The 21,518-nt window shown below is 40.6% G+C and overlaps 1 protein-coding gene across 1 annotated transcript in view; it reads right to left on the reverse strand.

Moving 5' to 3' along the window:
• chrna8 (cholinergic receptor, nicotinic, alpha 8) overlaps positions 1 to 17,577 on the reverse strand; it is a 37,736-nt gene extending 20,159 nt beyond the window's left edge. Inside the window, exons 1-2 of the mRNA XM_046403857.1 lie at positions 17,392 to 17,577; positions 5,845 to 5,984 (exon numbers count right to left, since the gene is read on the reverse strand). Coding sequence (XP_046259813.1) covers positions 5,845 to 5,984; positions 17,392 to 17,461 — 210 coding nt within the window. The 5' untranslated portion in view covers positions 17,462 to 17,577. The remainder of the gene's footprint in view (positions 1 to 5,844; positions 5,985 to 17,391) is intronic.
• Between the last annotated feature and the right edge of the window lie 3,941 nt (positions 17,578 to 21,518).

Here is a 21,518-nt window from a genome sequence, read left to right on the forward strand (position 1 = left end):
CACTTTGTTTCTTTATTCCACTTCCCATCAGACCTAATCTGCTGTAATCTGCAGATCTCACTTTGGTTGTCCTACTCTTTTTCCTCAGGAACAGTGTTGAGAGTCAGTCACAGAGTGCGCTCAGATCTGAGCTTCTTACCAATGCTTTCTCATCAGTGCTTTTCAAAATGATTGGCAAAAACGTGAAGTAGGATTAATTTGTAGTTCATGGGATAAAAGTTTCAACACCACTATATGCCTTTTAAAGGTCATTTGAGAGAAAAGGTGGTCCTGATGAAGTTATCACATCATCTGATGTCCGTACATTTAAATTGGACTATAGTGCATAGGCCTTTCTTGAGTCACTGCATCTTTTTAGTCTCAATATCTCACCTAAATAGAGCATGAAATGAGAGGGTCTTAATTTTTATCTAGCCACATCAGATTTAAAACCAGACATGAATAGTTTTTCTGTTTCTTGTAATAGCAGAAGGCAGTATGAGTAGAGACTGGAAAATAATGTAGTGCAATTCAACAGTCCTGTGGTAACTTGTCCCTTCATGAAGCGAAGTCTCATAAGTCTAATATTGTAGTTCTGTTGAACTGTGTTGTGTCACAGTGGAATGTTTTTAGTCCTTCTTCAGTAATGTAAATGGGGAGGACAAATGCATGTCTATGGTTGCAAATAAATTTCAGTGCATAAACTAAAAATCGAAAGAAGAATCATTTATTTTGAAATTAGGTTTGTAACAAAATGTGTGAGGCCCAAAGAGCTGGATGAGGTAGAGGTAGTCTTGTTTGTCAGTACAATATCATTATATGCTGCTGACGTTGGATGTAAATCAATGCTCACACGTTTGCGCAGTACAAACTATATAACAATATATATAACAAACTAACAGGCATTTCTCTGTAGTGCTACTAGTGGTCAAAAACTTCACAGGGTACCTTTAACTTTGACTAAGTTTGCACATTTGTAAGTTTGAGTTAAATGACTTGTTGCTCCAGATAAATTTAACGTCATGTTTAGGTAAGTGAGAAGTGAGTTTTCCTCATCAGTAAAATGTTGTATCTCTACCTCAGGCTTTTACTAAAAAGAACTGAAATAGGATAACTGTATTCTCATGGGATCATCACAAATAGAACAACCACTGATGATACTGGGCACCCACTTTTAGCATGCTTGAAAAAAACTAATCTCTATGTATAGTCCTAATGGTACACAGAATTCTATTAACTGTATGATCAACTTCAAAAGGTGCTTAAACTCTGTGTCTTCAGTGACAAAACCCAAACTTGCTGCTCTTTCCTCCTTTTATAAAGAAAATCGATTTTCACACAATCTGTCATCCCCGCCTCCTCAACCACTCCCTAGCTCACTCCACGCTCCAGTCTTATCTCCACCTGTCCCTTCTTATCCACACCTGTTTTAAACAGCCTCCTTTCTCCATTGCTCAAACAGAAAAGCTTCCCATTGTGTGCTTCACAAAGCAACATTTCTCTGTCCTTTTGCTGCTTGTGTGTGCAATCAAGCTCACAATCGTGGAGATTTGGCTTTGGCTTTGACGTTGCTGTGTTTTTGTTCCATTCTGTGCCCTGACCTCTCTCTTGTGGTGTTTTGTGGGATCTCGCACAGCTGCAATAGGCAGTTTTAGCGCTGTTACACCCACTATAAACACTAATCTCCTCATAAATCTGCTCTGATTGGTTTTAGATCGACTGGAATGGGAGTGATGGACACTTGCATTCAGTGAAAGCTCCTTAACTGTGTTTTATTGCAAGTCATCTGACATCATATGGCCAAGGACAAAAATCATGTTGTCATATACTGTATATGAGCATTGGTGCTTTACTGTCAATCTCAATGTATATTGTTCCAGAGGTTTTTCATCTGTGGAAATTGTCCGGTTTTATCCCTAGTAGTGAACAAAAGGATAAGTTCCTAAATGTTTCCTTTCAGTGCAGATCTGAGGATCACTATTTCAAAGAAACTAAAACAAGAAACAGTGAAGAAAAGAAATCCTGATATCATGAACCATATCTCAAAATCTTCCATTGGGCTTAGATTTTCATCAGTTTCCCTCAAACTAGATTTTATCAGGGTACTTTTGTAAGACGGGTGAACTGGATGCCCTCGTGTTTCAATGGTGCAATAGATACGGCCAAATTTCTGCTGCACCACAACAGAGGTGTGTGCAGCCTGGTTTAGCAGGAAGACACTCCATGTCAAGTGTCTCTCTACTCCCTCTCTATATTTTCTGACTCAAGGTTGATAGAATCAAATGTGAACACAAGCAGAAAGCTAGCAAATATATTGTGCAAGACAGAATTTATCCAGAGGAATGCTTGTAAAGATGGTGATAACCATGCCACCAGCTCTTATCAGAGAGCTTTTGTTTCTTTGACTGTTTCTCTCATTTGTTTCTCTCATTCTGCCCCTGTTACAGTAACAGCATTATATGTAACCTGGAAAGTGATGCAGGAAGTATTCAGATCCCTTCCTTAGTCTACAGCAAACATTTTGGAAAAAACACTTATTTGCTTTCTGGTGGTAAGTGAACCCCATTTGGACTGGATTTATTTCTCTTGAAAAGGCACATGGGCTGATTTGAACATTGCCGGCCAGGTGGCTGATTACCAATGTTTTTCTAAGTTACCATTTTTTTCCCACAGTGGTTGGTCTTTTTCTTTCAATTGCACTTTGTCAGTTCAGTGTGAACTTTGTTTTTTGTGCAAAGAGGTAGTCGACAATGGTTTTGCTCATCTGATGATAGAAACATGGGAACCAATACAATACCATATCAAACAAATACAAAAGAGCAAATCCCAGTGAGCTCATCAAATAGGCTGCTGTAATGTCAACTACAGGCAGGTATTCTCTAGTCCTGCAGCATGTCCATGTCAATTACAGACCATATCCTGAAATTTTATGATGGTTAAATTTTATTCCTCACCAAACTCCTGACTCTTAACCAGGTTTTGGGTAAGAAAACTGCTGGTCCTGTTTCTGCTAGCCTGAGTCTCTACAAAAACAACAAAATCCACTGACAAATACCTCTAAAACTCACTAATATGTTGTTGCTTGTTTAAACCAACTTTGTAAATTTTACAAAATCTGCTGTTTTATGGGGGGCTTTAGCTGGATTATTTCTTGCTTCTGAGCGATTGCCATGCAATCAAGAGTTCAAGCATCTCTCAACAAGAAAACAAATATGAGTAATTTCTAAAATGTCAAACTATTGTCCTAAGAAAAAGTACCAATACAGCAATATAAAGTCCACTGCAAGAAATAGTACAAAAGTATAATAAAACAAAGTGGGCAGCTGTGGAGCAGGAGGTTCAGAAGGTGGAGCAGATCATCCATTAATCACTAGGATGGTAGTGGTCGTCAAATAAATGAAGAATTACTACAGTACACAAGCAGTGAAATGTAGTAAGGGACATTTCACCACCGAGCTTTGGTTTGTTTGTAGGGTTGTATGCAACATAAGGCACATGGTGGTCCCTCCCTCACTGGGTGGTGACCAGTCCTGTGCTCGTCTGTCAGTCTGCCTGTCTGTGTATCTGTCATTATTTATGGTGATGAAGCCAGTCCATGGGCCTCGACCTGCCCCAGTTGCCTGGTTAGAGGCTGTTACCCAGGAGCAGATGGAGAAATCAAAGGCCATATTACACACACACACACACACACACACACACACACAACCACCTTTAAAATATTTACAACTGCCCAGTAAACATTAATTCACATAGTCTTGCCAACTCATCCATTATGTATTGAGTAAGCTAACAACCTAGTTAACAACAAAACATACATAACAAACACATACCACCACCACCCCTGCCCATTAAGCACAACACCTTATTTATAACTTCTTACTCAACACCACATTAACAGGATTGTATATTAATCTGTTCTTCAAAAGAAGAGCTAAATGGCCTTGCCACATCGTCTTTGGAAAGTGCCATATGTTCTCTCTGGAGATTACCTCTCATCTTGACGCTGTTTGCTTTGTGTCGTTTGCAAGCTCGAAGAATACACTCAGATGCTGAATATGCACTCTAGGACACTTGTCAATGTTAATAAAGAATGGGAAACTTATATTATAATCCGATGTAAGGCTCTTACCACCATGAGAAGACATACACTTCTTGTGACAGGGCTGGCTCAGGGATGTGACAGGATGTCGGCTTGGGTTTTTTGGATGAGTGCTCTGGCTGTGTGGTGGGGCTAACAGACAGAAGGTTATGTGTAGGTTTGAGAGAGAGGATAGGTGCTCAAGTGGGGGAATCGGAGGAAATACACAATGAGCCACAAGGAACAAGACATAAAACGAGATGTGACAGAAAATCTGCCCAAACATCAGAAGTGCTTTGTTTAAGAGCTGTGGGTCTGACATAAGAAAGAGTGAAAGGGAAGATAGTGGCCACAATGAGTTAAATTGGGGTTTCTGTGTATTTCTGGTTATGTTTTTGTGTCTGTGTTCGTAAATGTAAGATGGAGGACACACATACAAATACTGATGTTTTGAACAAAGCCCTTCTTTATCTTAAGAACCCCTCTAAATTAAATTTTGGTGTTGTGTTTGGGTTTGAGGAGTGTACAGAAAGTGCTTCAAGGAATAACTTGGAAGGAATTTTCATAAATACATTTCTCTCTCCAAAATGTCTGTTTAAAGTTAAAAGAATCCATCCAGTCTACCATCATCAGCAGCTTCCTTAAGTCTCATTTTAGAGGTGGGTGATGTTGAGCTGAATGAACAGTGTGCTGAGCATGGTGAAATTCAGCAGGATCAGAACTTTGGAGAGCTCTGCAGTGCTCAGTCTTGTCTCAGGCCTCAGTCCTGACAGTTGTGCTAATAATACATAAAGCTGACAGTCTGTGGGTCAGGTTGGGATTGGGGTCTGTGAGTAGAGCATTCTGGTCCTTTTCCTTTTCTTGCTTAAGTTTGTTTATAAAACAGATTCATAAAACATATGTTAATTAATTTCTCTCAAGTTAAAAAAATTGCTCAGCTTGCATGGCTGAATTTCCATCTAAGGGCATCTTTCCACTGACTTTGTATGCAGTCATATCCACCATTATAATTTGCTCTATCCTCTGCCTGAACACACCATAACGGCCAAAGTTAGTTTGCCACGCAACTATGTTTTTACTCTTGAGACATTGTGCTAAGCTGGGTTAACATGCCCTAGCAGTAGCTTTGCATTTAATGGATAGATATGAAAGTGGTATTGAAATTCTGATAACTCTCAGCAGGAAAACAAATAAGTGCATTTCTCAAGATGTTGAACTATTCCTTTAAACAGCAACACCTGACAGTAATTGATCAGAATGGAAAAAACATGCTCAAACATGGCAGGACAGTGAGAAGCAGCTCAGAAGGAAAAACAGGGGCAACAATGTGAGAAGACGTTTCTCAGCACTGAGAATGAATTTTGTTGTTGGAGGAAAGAAAGGACAGGCAGGTCTGTAGTGCCACAAACCTGAAAAGGTTTGAGGGGAGGAATAAAGAAGTTGTTCTTTCAGAAACAAATATTTTCACTTGGCTAGTTTCTGCCACTGGTGGAATGACAATTTTAAATTCTGAGGAAGATGAATTGCAGCAACAGCACAGTATGTGTCTTAGTAAGCACCACAGTCACAGTGTATAAATCAGGTGGAATACCTTAAACATAAACAAAACAAAATTCTGAAACACATCCATTGTGCAAAAGTTTGACAGAGTGTTCAACTTAACTTTTTCTTACTCAGGTTGTGTTGGCTTCTAAAACAAATTCCACAGAGATTTTTGTCTGCCTCCAAACATCCTCTACACTCCTCTTGCACTGCCTAAGCACACACACAGGTGCACACACACTCACCACGTCAATGATTTGTAGCAGAGTGAGGCCGAGTTCCACCACGATAGGCGCAGAGTCGTTTTGAACGGGTCTTTCCAGCCGATTGTAGTTTACCATCAGGTCGTGGTACAGCTTCCTCTGGTACACACCCCCATGGCAACCTGCATTGGAGAGAGAATGGACAATGAAAATGAGAAAAGGCTCAAAATATAGATAGAAAGGAAATCAGTGAGGCAAAAGGATAGAAGCAGTTTGAGCTGTAAGAAAGCAGAGAGGGATAAAAAAAATAAGTTAGTGACATAGTAGAGTTAAAGGAGTAAAAGAGAAGGAGAGCGAAAGGGTGAGAAAGGAACAGAAACTGGACAAAGACGCGGTGAGTTTAAAGAGAAACAGCAGACATGGTGGGAGGAACTGAGCAATTTACATCAGCTTACACCTTTAATCAACGACATACTTTAATAACACTTACTCCCAATTTTCTCCCACACATAATAATGTCTGTAATCTAATCAATGCTATTATTGCAAATATTTTCCAACATTGTTCATGGAGCACAAAATCCCTCAAGAAATCCTGATTAAGTCACAATATGCTGAACATAATGAGCACATCATTATCTCGGAGAACTTTAATTGTGTTTCCATTTTGCCTCTCTCGTATTCATTAGGCCTCATCAAAAGGTTTACACTGAACAACGAGGCATCCATCTTTAACAGGAATGGATATTACAGCACAGCCCCTGATGCAGATTAAAACCTGGCAGGTCCTGGTTCTGTTTTTCCGCTTTCTTCTGTCAATGTATAATTTAACTCAAAAAAATCTGACTACAAAAATACTTTGACTGAGAACAAAAAAATTAAATAATAATGCAATTTATTTTATAATATTGTAAAATCCTCATCATTTCATTTCATGCAGGGTCACTCTTAACTTCCTCAGAGCAGAAATGATTCTTACTGGGTTGCACGCACATTTAATAACTTCAGATCAATTCAGATCACGCTGCAACAACCAATACCACCAAATCTCAACACATGAACCAGACAAACTAAAAGACAACTGTATGAAGAAATAAATGAACCAACAAATAACTCAAAAAGTTAAACACATGTAAGTAATTTAACATTCATGACAAGTATTGCAACACCGTATAACCCACTAAGCATTACATCTATGTAAAATTATTCAGTGAGGGGGGAGATTGAGGCAGGTGCTATCCATCCATCCATTTTCTATACCGCTTATCCGTCAGGGTCGCGGGGGAGCTGGAGCCTATCCCAGCTGACTACAGGCGAGAGGCGGGGTACACCCTGGACTGGTCGCCAGTCAATCGCAGGGCCAACACACAAAGACAGACAACCACACACTCTCACACTCACAGTATCACATTCACACCTAGAGGCAATGTAGAATGGCCAATTAACCTAATGTGCATGTTTTTGGTGTTGTGGGAGGAAGCCGGAGTACCCGGAGAAAACCCACGCAGACACAGGGAGAACATGCAAACTCCACATAGAAGGGCCCAGACCGGGATTTGAACCTGAAACCCTCTTGCTATGGGGCGACAGTGCTAACCACTGCACCACCGTGCCGCCCAGGCAGGTGCTACTTAAATTTATTTTTTTCAAATTGATTTTTTTTCAAATTTTCTGTCTTTCCTGAATTACAATCAAGCAACAAGTTACATGAAACCATGGCAACCATGTACAGTAGTTGAATGCATTTGTTTGCTGTTTTGCTAGCATAAATGTACCTCCAATACATGTAGCTCCCCTAGTAATCATATTCACAAAAACAACAGTGAAGCTGAAGCAAGTAAACCTGTTTCTCTTCACACGACAAAGCCCACAGCTGCAAAGCTGTCTGTGTATTTAAAATGTGATGTCATCAAAGTCCCTGTTGGTGTAATGGTCACACGTCCCACTACTTTTGTCTATATAGTGTACTTCTTGTAAATGTTAAAGTGTTTTACAAAACTTACAAAGAAAAAGATTTTTCCAATCACAACTCGATTGAAAGCCACCTTTTTATTTTTTGATCATTTTCTCTGTCCATGAAATTAGTAAACTGGCAGCAAATTTCCAGCCATCCATTTTCTGTATTGCTTTCTCTGTCAGGGTCGCAGGTGGGCTGGAGCCTATCCCAGCTGACTACGGGCGAGAGACGGGGTTCACACTGGACTAGGCGCCAGTCAGTTGCAGAGCTGACACACAAACACCATCAGTCACACACACTCGCACCTAGGGGCAACATAGAGTAGCCAGTTAACCTAATGTGCATGTTTTTGGGCTTGTGAGAGGAAGCCAGAGTAACTGGAGAAAACCCACGCAGGCACACGTAGAACATGCAAACGCCACACAGATGGCCTGAGAATCCTCTTGTAGCGAGGTGACAGCGCAAACCACCTTGCTGCCTGAGCAAATTTCTTCCTGACTTGTTTTGTTGCCTGCAATGGTGCTGCTGAAGAATACAGTGTAACTGATGGAAACATATAGTCTGGGCACAATAAGGCTGAAAGCAAGACATAGACTGCACCCATCTTCATCAAGATCAACTCATTTGTCTTCAAACAAAACTGGATGCAATCAGAATAATTTGAAAAAAAAAAAAAAAGCCAGGATCATATAAAAATTCACAACAAAGTGACTTTAAGTCTCATGTTAAGGTAGCATAACATCCCTCATCCTTCAGTGTCTCATCTCAGCCAGAACTGAAATGGTCTCAGCTGGGTTCTCTCCAGCGACCGTTGTCCAAATTAGATGTTATCTCAACATATTCTAGCAATTACAATGTGACAGCCAAGACGTGAGTGCACAACCAATGAATGAGTGGGTGAGTAATTAACTAATGAAGCAAAAATAAACAAAGACAGCTCGATGTGTGTGTGGGTGTGAGGGTGTTGGCATGTGTCAGATGGGACACTCCTAAATCTTGGTGTGACAGTAAATCTGTATAATGGGTGAGAGCGGCAGCCGGCAAAAGCACTGCGAGTTGCTGGAGTGAAGCGAGTCGAGCAAAAACATGCTGAGCAGAGCTGAGCTGAACCGTAAAGTGGCCTGTCACAGAGCCACTGCAAAAATGAACATATGTGTGAAGGGGTGGTGACCAGGGATATACTGCAGTTAATTTATAATAATCTATTAAATTAAGTCAGTTCCCTCGTGTCCTACCTGAGTGTTTCCATTAACTGATAAACAAATACCAGATGTATCTGTTTTCAACATTTTTTTCTTCTTTTCCTGTAAATAGTAACATTCTGTTCCCGCTGCCCATGAGTCAGAGGATGGTACATTCAAGTACAGTATGTTCTGAACAATTTGATTTCTAAGCTTCACACAGAGAAACATGCTCTGCCAGTATGGATACACATATTATATACACAATATAATAAAAAAACAACAACAACAACACATAAATAGGATTTTTTTTTAAATCAAACAAAATTAAATTAAATAGAAAATAGAAAAACACATGAGTAAATAGTCCAAAGTTTAAATGACTAAGATGCAGTGACAAAGGGAAAAGTCTTACTGATGACACAAACTTTTGGTGACCTTCTCAGGCCAAGAAGGAAAGAGCTGCTCTCTCTCTCTCTCTCTCTCTCTCTCTCTCTCTCTCTCTCTCTCTCTCTCTCTCTCTCTCCAAAATGTGCTTGGTTGGAGTGGAGGAAGATGACAGTGACTTGGGGGTGAATTCAATGCCAGCATTGACCAGCGCTTGCATTTTATCGGTAAGTCCCAGAAGGGAAGACAGAGACACATGTCTTACAAAATGTCTTTGGACAGACTGAGCTGCTAACTGGTACAATGGATGGCACTACGCTGCACAAATTGAAGTGATGAGACTGAAAATGATGAAAGTGACAGGCAAACATTGCTGTTCTGCCTGATGTTTAAGTTACTCTTTAAAGACTTCTTTTAAAAACACAAAACACTTGCTGGTGGCAGCATTAGTCTGGGAAGAAAATTAAACTGAGCAGATTTTAATCTGGTTGAGCTGGAATGCATATTGTGTGTATTAATTAACACTTTTTCATGTTGTTAGACTGAGCTTATTTTTCTTTTTTCTTCTTTCTTTTTGCCAAATTGATGTGACATGTCTCTAAGATTTAAAATAAATTAACGTTTTGCATGTCCTGCAGCATAGATGCAATCACTCATAACTGGCTGGAACTTATTCATCAAGTTACTGAAGGAGGTCTTATTCTTATAATTGTGGCTTGAACTGAGGCTGAAATGATTTTAGAAAAATTTAAAACAAGACTGGTCTTGCGTCCTGAGACTTTATTGCTAAATTATTTATACCATTATTGACGGACAAGAGAAATGCAAGTCAGTCACCATGTGTTTTACGCAAAGCACTTTCTGTATTACCTCATTATTGATCAGCACCATACAAACCTCACCTCTCTTTGCTACTGTGTTACACATTTCATTATGTTGCGTGATAGCCCATGAATGAAAGGATGCGTGTGTGGAGGGCCAGACAGATGGACATATGATTAAATGATTCATTGAAATGTATGAAGAAAAAGCTCGGCCTCAAAGCCATTGTTCTCATGAAGGAAAAGAAAATAAAAAGCGCTGTTACAAGGATAACAGCAGATAGCTCATCTCTTGTTCGACATCAGTTTACCAGCCCAGTGTACTGTACTTGGCAGACAGTGGGACCTGTCACGTTAAAGGAGGTCACAGGGGTTTTAAGGAAGACCGGATTACTGTCTCATTATGTTGTGCAGCCCTGAGGGCAGTTTCTGCAGTCTGTCTGCACTCTCCCACTCTTGCTTTTGCACCATCTCTCCTTTGAGTCTTGTGATGTGTTTGCATTTGCAAGTGTGTGTGTGTGTGCGCGCTAATGGTTCAATCAATAAAAAAAATCCTGTGTACTCAAAATTTATTGATTCTCTCATTTCAATGATAACTCACTTTTTCAGTATTCAGTGTATCTATTTTCAGTATTCGCTTACAGTCCTTATGTCATCTTCATTTCGTTATTTTAGCAGTAATCTGAGAGGATGGTTGAAACACCAGGTTGATTTAGAAAAACATCCCTGACTCATCATCATTAACTCTTAATGAGGCAATATGGCCTGTAGTGTTGCATACTCAAATATAACTGTGGTGTGTTTAGCTTCTGAATGTCTTTGGCCTATTTCTTATTTAATTTATTTTTCATCCTTTCAGTCGCTCCTTATCTGTTTCCTACCCCTACCAGTCCCTGTGATGCTCTGACATTTGACTTTCCCCTCTGGGGATCAATTACTATTATACTTTTTTAAAAAATGTATTATTAATCTTAATTTTATCCTAATTTTTCAAAAGGAGGATAGTGAGAAGACTGTGGTTGGAAATTGAACATTTTCAGTTGACGAGAGGTCAGATGCTAGAAGTGATGGTGGACACTGCATGTTTTATTTGGTGCAAATGGTTTAAAGAGGTTATCATGTCAAAAACATTTTTCTTCCTCCACTTAGAGACATTTGTGGCTAAAAGGGACAACAGACCAAATGTCAGTGTCACTGAATTCACTTGAATTTTTAAAACAACAACATGCTGTTTTGTTTCAGGGAGGGCAGTGACTGGCAAGTCTGCATATTACAGCTGCAACTCACCCTTATTATTATAATTGTTTTTAATCAATTATTATGTGGTCTATGAAACATCAGAACAACAGTTCCATCCATCGTGGTGTCAGAGAGGCCATGTCATTAAATGTATTGTTTCATTCATCAAACACATAAACTCAAAAATATTCAATTTACTAAACTGTAGGACGAGCACAAATAGCAGAAATGTCACAATCAAGAATGTTACCATCAAATATTTAATAATTTTATTTGAAAAATTACTGAAATGGTTCATTTTCTGTCTGCTAATTTACTGAGTAATTGGTGCAGCTTCAGTGCAACACACACACACACACACACACAAAGAAGTTGTATTTTTCTATCATATTCAGGAACAGATTTCAGAGTCGCTAAACTTAAGTCAAAGGCACACACAAAGCGTCACCATTTGCATTCCAGTTGCAAAAGTCTGCTTGTGGGGTTGAAACAGAAGACATGAGGTAAGGTCACAACACTTTTGTCTGGCAAATTTTCACTCCATTTCCCATTCACTTGAAATGAATAATAACGAATGAATTCAAGCATTCATTTCCTGTCTTGATGTGATCTTCTGGCCAGCTGTGGCCGACCTGCAGCTAAGATTTCACCTTTGTTCAACTTTGCCGTGCTTATTTACCCGGTTGGGCAATAGGAACACTGATGCACTGTGTTTGAAATTGAGGGAGTTATTAATATAGTGACATGTCATCACAGTCTTTTGTACTAATATTGCAATATTTGGCTACTGGTTGAAGATGATACACAGTTTACAGAATATGATTACTCAGTATTTGCTTATTACATACATTTCAGTTTCCATTCCACTTCCATCCTCTCTCACTCACATTGCAGTTGTTTGTTTTTCAATTTTCAGCAACAAAACCAGCACTCAATGATTTCCTACATGATCTACAACCTCAATAGATACGATGACCACACCAATGCACACACACAGCTCTAATAGAGCCTGAAGGCATCTATCAATTTCAAATACCTACCATATATATATATATATCTCTCATCGCATTAGTGGCCTCTCATATTTCTGTTTGAGGGCCCACTGGGGGCCTCATTCCATCCTCAATCATTAAAGCTCAGTTATATTGTACAGGAATAAAAAGGGTTTCTTTTATTGCTGGAAGGACGCGGTAGTCGACACAAAGGCAATTCACTTTACGACTCGTTCACCCTTGAAAGTACTCTCTGCTTTCAAAATGATTTTTACAGACTTGGTGTCCATGGTGTACTCATTTCTCCTGTCGCAGGCAATGACACTCATGGGTGTGACAAATCATTGAAACAAAACCTGCCACAGGTTTGACATGGAGTATTCCCGGGTATAAATCCCAATCATATCCCACATTCCCCACACATAATTTTATCAGGACATTCTCAGAGAATGTCTTTAAAGAGATACTCAAATAATTACGTATGTCACTTCATTAAAGGCAGAGACAGGTTTGAAGAAGATTAGATCAGTAAGTAGATCTGTAACACATTGCATAACTACTTATTTACCTATACGTGCTGTACATTCCCTACACCATACAGGAAATGTATACGTTTTCCAAAATGCAACTACCAGTTCACTGACAAGTTAACTATGTGACCTGCCACTGGGAGAACGATAGAACCAGTGAATGTTAAAACACGAAGACAAACACTGACATACAAACAACATTAAATAAGACCACATATGAACTACTTTGTTCGACTGACCACAGCATACACGTCTCGCAAAGTCCACCGTCAAAAGCGAAACATGGTACACCCATTGCTTCTCCACAAGTCATGTCGAGCAGAGAGCAGCTGTTGGACACTATACAAAAATGTACACTCCCAGGCAAAATCCTAATCTGGGATTTTCCCATCTTAGTGTGCCCCATATTGGAGCTTTCAAGGGCCAGAAGGCGACACAACAGCTTGCTGCTCGGAGCAATATTGACTTCACAGCAAGACAGACATTTAAGGAAAGCAGGACACTGCCAGAATGGAGTCTGAGGCAATTAAGATTACAGACACAAGACAATAAATAGCAATAAATGATGTGCAATATGTAAAAGACACAGCAGACCATTGTAACCATGATCATTTTACCAAATGCAATAAAAATGAGAGATACATTTATAATTTCAGCTTATTTCAAAGGCTAGTTGCTGGCGAAAACATTTATTGTTAACATGTTCATTTTAGAAGTGTTAAACTCGAATGTTTCTTCTTTCGAGTTGCAGTAAGCGTACCTACAGAAAGGCACCTGTAGGTACTTGTTGGGGTCTTAGCTGAAATCTGACAAAGGAAGTTAACAGTAGCTAGATACAGTTCAACTCCAGAACATGCCAACACTCACAAGGACTATCCCACCACAGAGACAGATTAAGTATTGATTAGCCTCAGGCACTCTGAACATTGAGGAGACTTGGATGGACTTAAAATCGAATCACATTAAAGCAGCTGGTTCACAGATATCTGTGCAAGATCAATGCAGAATCTGAGAAGCAAAGAAGATGGTAAAACAGGATCTGACCTGGTCAACTTATTTTCCTCAAAGAATATCAAACACTTTGTTAGCTTGCGCAAATACATTTCAAGGAGCATTTCCTCTGACCCAAGAGTACACATAGACATAGATCTATTCTGCAGAATAGTCTCAAGCATTACGCAAAATTTCCTTGTAACATCTTTGCTCGACATTCATTCATGTATGCATGTATTTGTTTTCAAATATTAAGCATGACACACATTATCACGTAATAAAGTTGCAGTGTCAAACTAGCTGCATTCACCAGCTAGACGCTGACTTAATGATAAACACACTGAACAATGCCTGCTCAGGACCAAACGGGACGCCACTTGCCACTTTGAGACACCTCTTATATATTATATATATCATGTCATTTGTTAATGGAAAAACAACAATTAGGGCACTCATTTCATGCAAAAACTTTTCATTTAAACTCAATGCTACATCTAAACACAGACTGGCAGAAGGTACTTCAGATGTCTGCTTGTCTGAAACACTTTTTAGAGAATTTTTGAAGAGTTACAACAAGTAAGAGTCTAAGTTTTAAGCTCATCTGTCTCTCATCTTTATAGTGTACATTCAGTGTATTATAGCAAAGAGTTTCCAGGCTTGTTTCAGAGTAAAAACTTCAATTATCAAGCACTGTTGAGGGCACCTGTGACAAGCCAGTTGCAAATTCAGATAAATACATGTTCAGTGAGCAATGTCTAGACACATTGTTTACTTCTGTTCCTTTTTGAGTAAATTTATTAATTAATGTTTCTTTTGTTTACCTTCTCCCACTGTGGGAGAAGCCATTTTGTGACTTCTTAACAGTATGAACTGACCAACAGCATGAACCCCGTAAACACCACTCCAGAAACCACTCAGCGTCATCAGGTTTCTTCTAATCAAGGAGCTTCCACAGGTTGGCAAAATCAAAGGATTCCCAGTCAGCAGCCTGGCTAACCTATGCTCCTGGATCCCAGTCGACAGCCCAGTGAACATCCGTTCCTCGTCCTCAGTTGGGAGCCCAGCCCACCTTTTCTATAAGCCCTCAGTTGCTTGCCCAAGACCAACCATAATTCCAAGAGATCCCGTTAGCTATCTTCACTAATAGTCAGTCAGACCTCCAGCAATCCACCTCCTGCTCTGCAGCCCAGTAAATTCCGGTCCCCATGATCCACCAGCAGTCTCTGATTGCCCAGCCTTCACTGGCCTCCAGTCCTGCTGCCCTGTTACCAGCCTCCAATCCTCCTGTCTTGTTACCAGTCTCCAGTCAGCCCTGTTGCCCATTTCCCGCTCTGATCTCCAAAATTGTCACCAGCCTGTTAGGTCGTAAGCCTCCAGAGCAGCCTTTAACGTTGGCCTCCAACCCGACCTCCAGAGGAGTTTTGTCTTGTCCACGGGGCCCCTGCTCTGCTCCTAGGTCAGCTGCCTGCAGTCTCCTGCCCAGCTTCTGCTTTGCCCCCAGGCTGTCCGTCTAAGGTCTCCTGTTTTCCTGCCCCTGAATCATCCATCTGAGATGATGGTCTTGTGTTCTGTGTTTGCTTTGCCTTTTGGAGTATTCTTTGCTTGGACTCTTTGTACCTGAATTCCCAGCCACCTAGTTTTTGCTTCTGTTCCTTTTTTGAAAAATGTTATTACTTAAAATTTCTTGTTTACCTTCTCCCTCACATCAGTGTCTGTAATGTAGGTCCTCCACTTTGTGACTTAAACAATAGGAAGAACTACTATTGTAGCCATTACACCATAATTATGTATTTAGTTTACCAGGCAGCAAACACTACATGATATACAAAAATCCACTGTAAAACTGAAGAGCATTATGCAGATCAACACATGTAGAGGACCTGCCTTTAATAGCATGGTAGTCTTAAATCAAATGTTTGTGCCCAATCTGTACCTGAGAGACTGACTATGTGCAGGAGCATGTCCAGACTTGGGATAGCCCAAATGGGGCAATAATTCTTGCAGAGGTGGCATGACATGTGCATGCACACAAAGACATCAGAATAGCATTAATTTACCATTTCTCATTTACTTTAATTACCAACATTACACTGTTTCAAAGTTTCTTGTATTTCTGTGTTTACATTTTTTGTCACATTACATTACATTCATTTAGCTAAAGTTATTATCCAAAGTGAGTTACAACATGTATATTTCAAAGATATGTAGTCCTACCAATCACAACACAAGAGTGGGTTCAAACCAGTATAAAGAAAGCATCCATCTTTTAATCGCTCAGTCCTAAAAACAAAACTAATAATTGTACCTAAAAAAAAAAAGAAAAAATCCTAAAATACTTCAAACTGATGGTCCACCTCTCACTGGGCAAATACAGCTAAGGATGAGGCCAAATAAGGATAATGGAGTGCCACTTGGTTTGGCAATTTCAGGGATGGCCACCACAGGACCACGTTCTGAACACGTCCCTGAATCTGTGAGAAAATTGCTGTCTTTGGTCCTGACCTACGTTGGAGTATATACAGGAAGTAACAAAGGATACCAGATCCAGCTCCATTAAAAAAAAAACAAAAAAACAAAACTTGCATTATACTTTAGTTCACTTATTTCTGAGACTGCTTGTTCACATCTTTCAGGGTGTGTGATGGCACAATTTTTTCTCTTCTTCTACTTCAGTGAGACAGAAAAAAAAAGTAGAGTCCACTTGTAAAACATGACTGCTTAAGTAAAACATGGACACTGTGAAAAACATCTCCGCTTATGTGCAGAATAAGTTTCGGTCTATATAGGATTCAAACACATTACAGAGATTTAACCACCTCTGACGGTGCTCCAGCTCTGGTCCACCGGAGTCACGCATTTAGCAGCAGATTACACTGAAGGGATGAGCGGCCCCAATGGACTTTGTGCATCATCGCCGGGACGCCCTCCTTATTCTGGGCCAGATGTTGTCGGACAATTACGGAAGGCTCGAGCGCGTACGCGCACGAACACACAAACACCCAGGAACACACACGCTACACGCTTGCAAATTCAGTAATAAAGAAATGTATTGAACTGTGGTGACCTTAATGGATTCAACAGCCTTTACGCGTATTGTAGCCTAACACAAAGTTACAAATCAAGTCCAATTCAAAATGGACTTTGAACTCTCCTTTGAATAAATATAAATGGATATTCTAATGCATGTTTTGCTTTATAAGAGAAAAATATTGATAACAAAATAATCTATTGTACGAGAAACTCCCGAGCATGGCTTTGGGCAGTTGTGAATAGCCCACAGGTGATCTCCAGTCTCGCCAGAGGTGCAGTTAGTAGCGCTCTAACTGAACCGAAGTGTGCCGTCACTGCAGCTCTCATACCTGTGACAAATGTTTATGTTAAGGATTTTCAACTGACAACATTAGAAAAGAAAAAAACTGCATCTTGTTGGTTTGGTCTCCGCACCTCTTGACAGACACAAAACAGACTGAAGGCTCCATCAGTGACCCACCTTGACAGCAGAACGTCGCCCACAGGTAAACTCCAATCAATACACATCCAATACACTTCCGAGGCTCCATGGCAGCGGCGGAGCAGGACTGCCTCTGTAGCCTGCTGGCGATGTCAAACTTCGAGGGAGTGTGGCTTTGTCAGACTGCTGGTGCTGCGCTCTCTCTCTCTCTCTCTCTCTCTCTCTCTCTCTCTCTCTCTCTCTCTCTCTCTCTCTCTCCTTGTCGCTGGAGAGACACCCGATGTCTGTCTCCTTGTGTTTGAGTCGTGTGTCGCCTCAAAAGTCACTTTGGATTGCGCGCCCCTCGCCTCTCTCTCTGCGCTCAGCTGTGTTTATATATCGCACATCTCGATCTTGTCCTCTACGTGTTTCCTGTCTTATCGGCGTGCGGTGATGATGACAGTCGGCCACCTGTCCACTGGCTGCTTCTGCGCAATTCCGTCAATTTCGTCAGGGTTTATACCCTCGAGAGGTTCCAGTCATTTCGGGATCATCCTCATGTGCTTTATGGGTGATGAGTAAAGGAATGATGCACACAGAAACTGGACATGCTGCTCCCTCGAGTTTGGAAAACTTTTTTTTAAACCCGTATTTTTTTTAATATTCATTTAAAAAATGGTCCAATGGCTTGTTTAGCGCATGCTCATTAATGCACTTTATCAGGATTTTGTTTAGTTTTTGTTTTAAGCAGTGAAGACCCACCACTGCCTCTTTTCCTCCTATATGTGGGAAGGATGAGTCTAATGCAACGGAGGAACAATATAAATTTCCTTTGAAAAATATGCACAAATTCAAAGGGAATAATTGAAATGGAATTGTTTTTATTATTATGAACAGTAAGGACAGTTTGAACAGGAGCAGGAAGGGAAGGGGAGGTACAGTTGTAGGTGTTTATATATACCTTAAGTCAGTTTGTAGTCACTAATGCTGGTTTGTAAATGTATTAAACAATAAACTAGAAGAGTGCAGATCTCCGTGAGGCGTGTCTGGTGGGTGCGTGTGGAACAGGAAGCGCAGGGCAGGCTGTGCATCCAGAGTGAATGCATGAGAGTAATGAAATGAACAGGAGACAATATGCCTTTTCCTAAACACTTCCATTTTCAAAAGATTGCTTGCAGCCTGGTGAGAGGAGTGATGAGTCAGCAGTCAAGAAAACAGACTTCTCTAAAGTTGTCAAGCACTGCAACTCTGGGAGATCCTCGAGCATCTTGTCATAAATGTGCTAGCAAAATATTAGGAGGATGGTTCCACTAGTATGTGAGATTAGCTGCTGAAACAGACACACTCAGACACACACATGCAAACACACGATCCCCTCCAGGGTTACACCTGCCAGAGGAAATAACACCTCCAAACGTCTAGGCCCATTCATTACAATGAAAACTGTTCACTTAGCATAGGCAGCCCCCTAATCATGTGCCCATGACAAATTTCTCTGGCCAAGCTGGTGCAACATATGACACAAGAATAGATTATACCCCACAGTTTGGAGGTTTGAAGGTCATAAATCTCAGCATGTGGCTAAAATGAATGTAACTGGCATTCATCTCAACCCATCTGCTCATTGTGATTTTGTCCTGCGTTGTCCTACACTGTTACTCTGTTAAATTGTGGACATAGTCTTAAAAAAAACTTACCTTTTTACACCCCATTTACTTTCTCATTTCCTTTTTTTTCCTGGTTAGATTTCTCATTCAGGTGGGACCACCATGCACTTGTTATTTTAAACTGCTCAAGCCCTATTATAGTATTAGAAATATCAGCTGGTAAACTGTACATTTCTTAACAAGGGCATTATATAATACTTTTTGAGTAACAAACATTTTATAAAAGCAGCACATGTGGCCAATTATTATAGAATATTGCATGACATAATTACCTTTAATGAGACAGCCTGACATGCTGTCAGCAGGAAGAAAAACATCTTCAGGGCAGCACACGTGCAGCTAACCTTACGCTACCATAACCAGAGATGGAGTAGCCAGTTTTGTGTGTTTGTGTGGATGCTGGTGTGTGGGGGAGTCAGTGTAAGGTCTCATTATCTCATATGGAGATGCTTGCAGTTTTTGTTTGATGCACTGATGACCTGTTTCCTGCTCTGCTTATTCACTTATGACACCCCTGACTTCTCCTCATCATTTTCTTAGTGTTCTCTCTCTTTTTGTCATCTTCAAAGCCACCCATTCATTGAATCTCACCTACTCTGGTTTTCTCCTTTCTTTTAACCTCTACCCATCTGCCATACCCATTCACTCCATGTTTATCTGCTTTTTTGGTCTCTCCTCTTCCTCCCCAGCCTTTCATCGCTCCTCTCCTCCCTCGTTTCCTTTCTTTCACTTCTCTGTTCTGTACTCTTGCAGTTCTGCCTGTGAGCATCGGATTCACTGATGTCCTCAGACCGTTACGAGAGCGCCTGCAGCGATTCTCCAGCCCTCACTATCTATCACTCTCGCTTTCCCATTCGCTTCGGCCTCAGTGTGTAAAGCCCCACCTCCCCTGCCTCTCCTCCTTGTCTTTCTGTCTCCCTCTGGCTTCAGTCTGGACACAGTGTTGTACATGCATGGAGACTGCCATCAGCTCACATTAAATAAATGTCTTTTGGTTGAGCCTGCAGGGACTGAAGTTGGTACTGTGCATGTTTGTGTGTGTGTATGTGTGTGTGAATGTGGGCTTATGTGTGTTTATGTGTATCTTTTTCTGTGTGTGCACCTGTTTATTTACAGTGCAGTAGTCTTGTACTGTGAATGTGTGTTGTCTCTTCAAGTCCAACTGAGAAAGCCCCACCACCACCACCACACACAATACATTAACATACTGTACAGTATGGTAGCCCCAAGCCTGTGCCATAAATATCATAAACATACAGACAAAGCATCACAAGCATGATCATCAAGCAGAAGGCTAGACATGTGATTTATGCTGAGGCTTATGTCATTGCATATGTCTCACCATACTTCACCGTGTTAAATCAGACTATATATTTATGAGAAGAGAGATGGCTTTAGTGCAGCTTTTACCAAAAATATAAAAAAAAAGCAAATGAAGGAATGAAGGGGTCAATCATAGTGATGAACATTCAAAGCTACAGCTCCTCTCACCTTTAGAGAGCTTTCTAGCAGATTGCATCTCATTGTTTAGCTGTCTGACCTGCAGCTTTCGTACAATTTTGGTTCACTTTCACTGCTCTCATAGTGTAGCAAACAGTCAGCATCAGGCAGGTGAATATAGTGTTTAACAGCTAGACAGAAAGTGTATTTTCCTCAGGAGTTGGTGGAGACCAAAAGCAGAACTGAAAGAGAGTGAATATTGGATTTACACCGATCAACCATGACAATACGATTATCTTGTCACTGGGTGGGATACGTCAGGGAGGAAGTGAACATTTTGTCTTTGAAGTTGATGTGTTGCAAACAGAAAAAAATGGTCAAGCATCAGGATTTGAGCAACTTTGACAAAAGCCATGTTATGATGGTTTGATGATTGGGTCAGAACATCTCCAGAACTGCAGCTCTTGTGGGATGTTCCTGGTTCTGCAGTGGTCAGAAAGTGGGCCACGGAAGGAAAACTGGTGGCCAAAGCTCAGTGATGTATGTGGGGAGAGAAGGCTGGCCCATGTTGTCCAATTCACAACGCAGAGTGCATTGTAGTTTGTTGCTTATTGGCCTGCGTAAATACAGAGCAGTCAGGCTGTGTCCACTGCCAAAGGTGCCTAAAATTGGGCCTTGGCTGCTGCCTTTCATGTGGATGTTACTTAGACATGTACTGTCTACCTAAACATTGTTGCTGACTCTAGTGGAGTGCATGCTTTGATGGGCCAGGGCTGTTTTGGCAGCAAAAATGGGCCCTACTCAATATTGGGAGGGTGGTAATAATTTAATGGCAGACCTACAGCAGCCCAATCACCAGAATAAAAAGTTGGCATTGCAAGGGTCTTCAAACCACAGATATTTAAGGTTACATTTCATACGTATCTTATCAACATTTGTACAATACGCATCATGTTACAGTCAGATTAGAATGTGATCTTTTCCTAATCCTAGCCAAGTAGTTTTCCTGCCCATATCTACCAACTTACGCAGTACTATCACAGCATTAAATGTAAAATGTAGAGAAATGTAAGGTTTCAG

Source organism: Scatophagus argus, chromosome 2, assembly GCF_020382885.2.
Source record: "Scatophagus argus isolate fScaArg1 chromosome 2, fScaArg1.pri, whole genome shotgun sequence".
NCBI lineage: Eukaryota > Metazoa > Chordata > Actinopteri > Scatophagidae > Scatophagus > Scatophagus argus.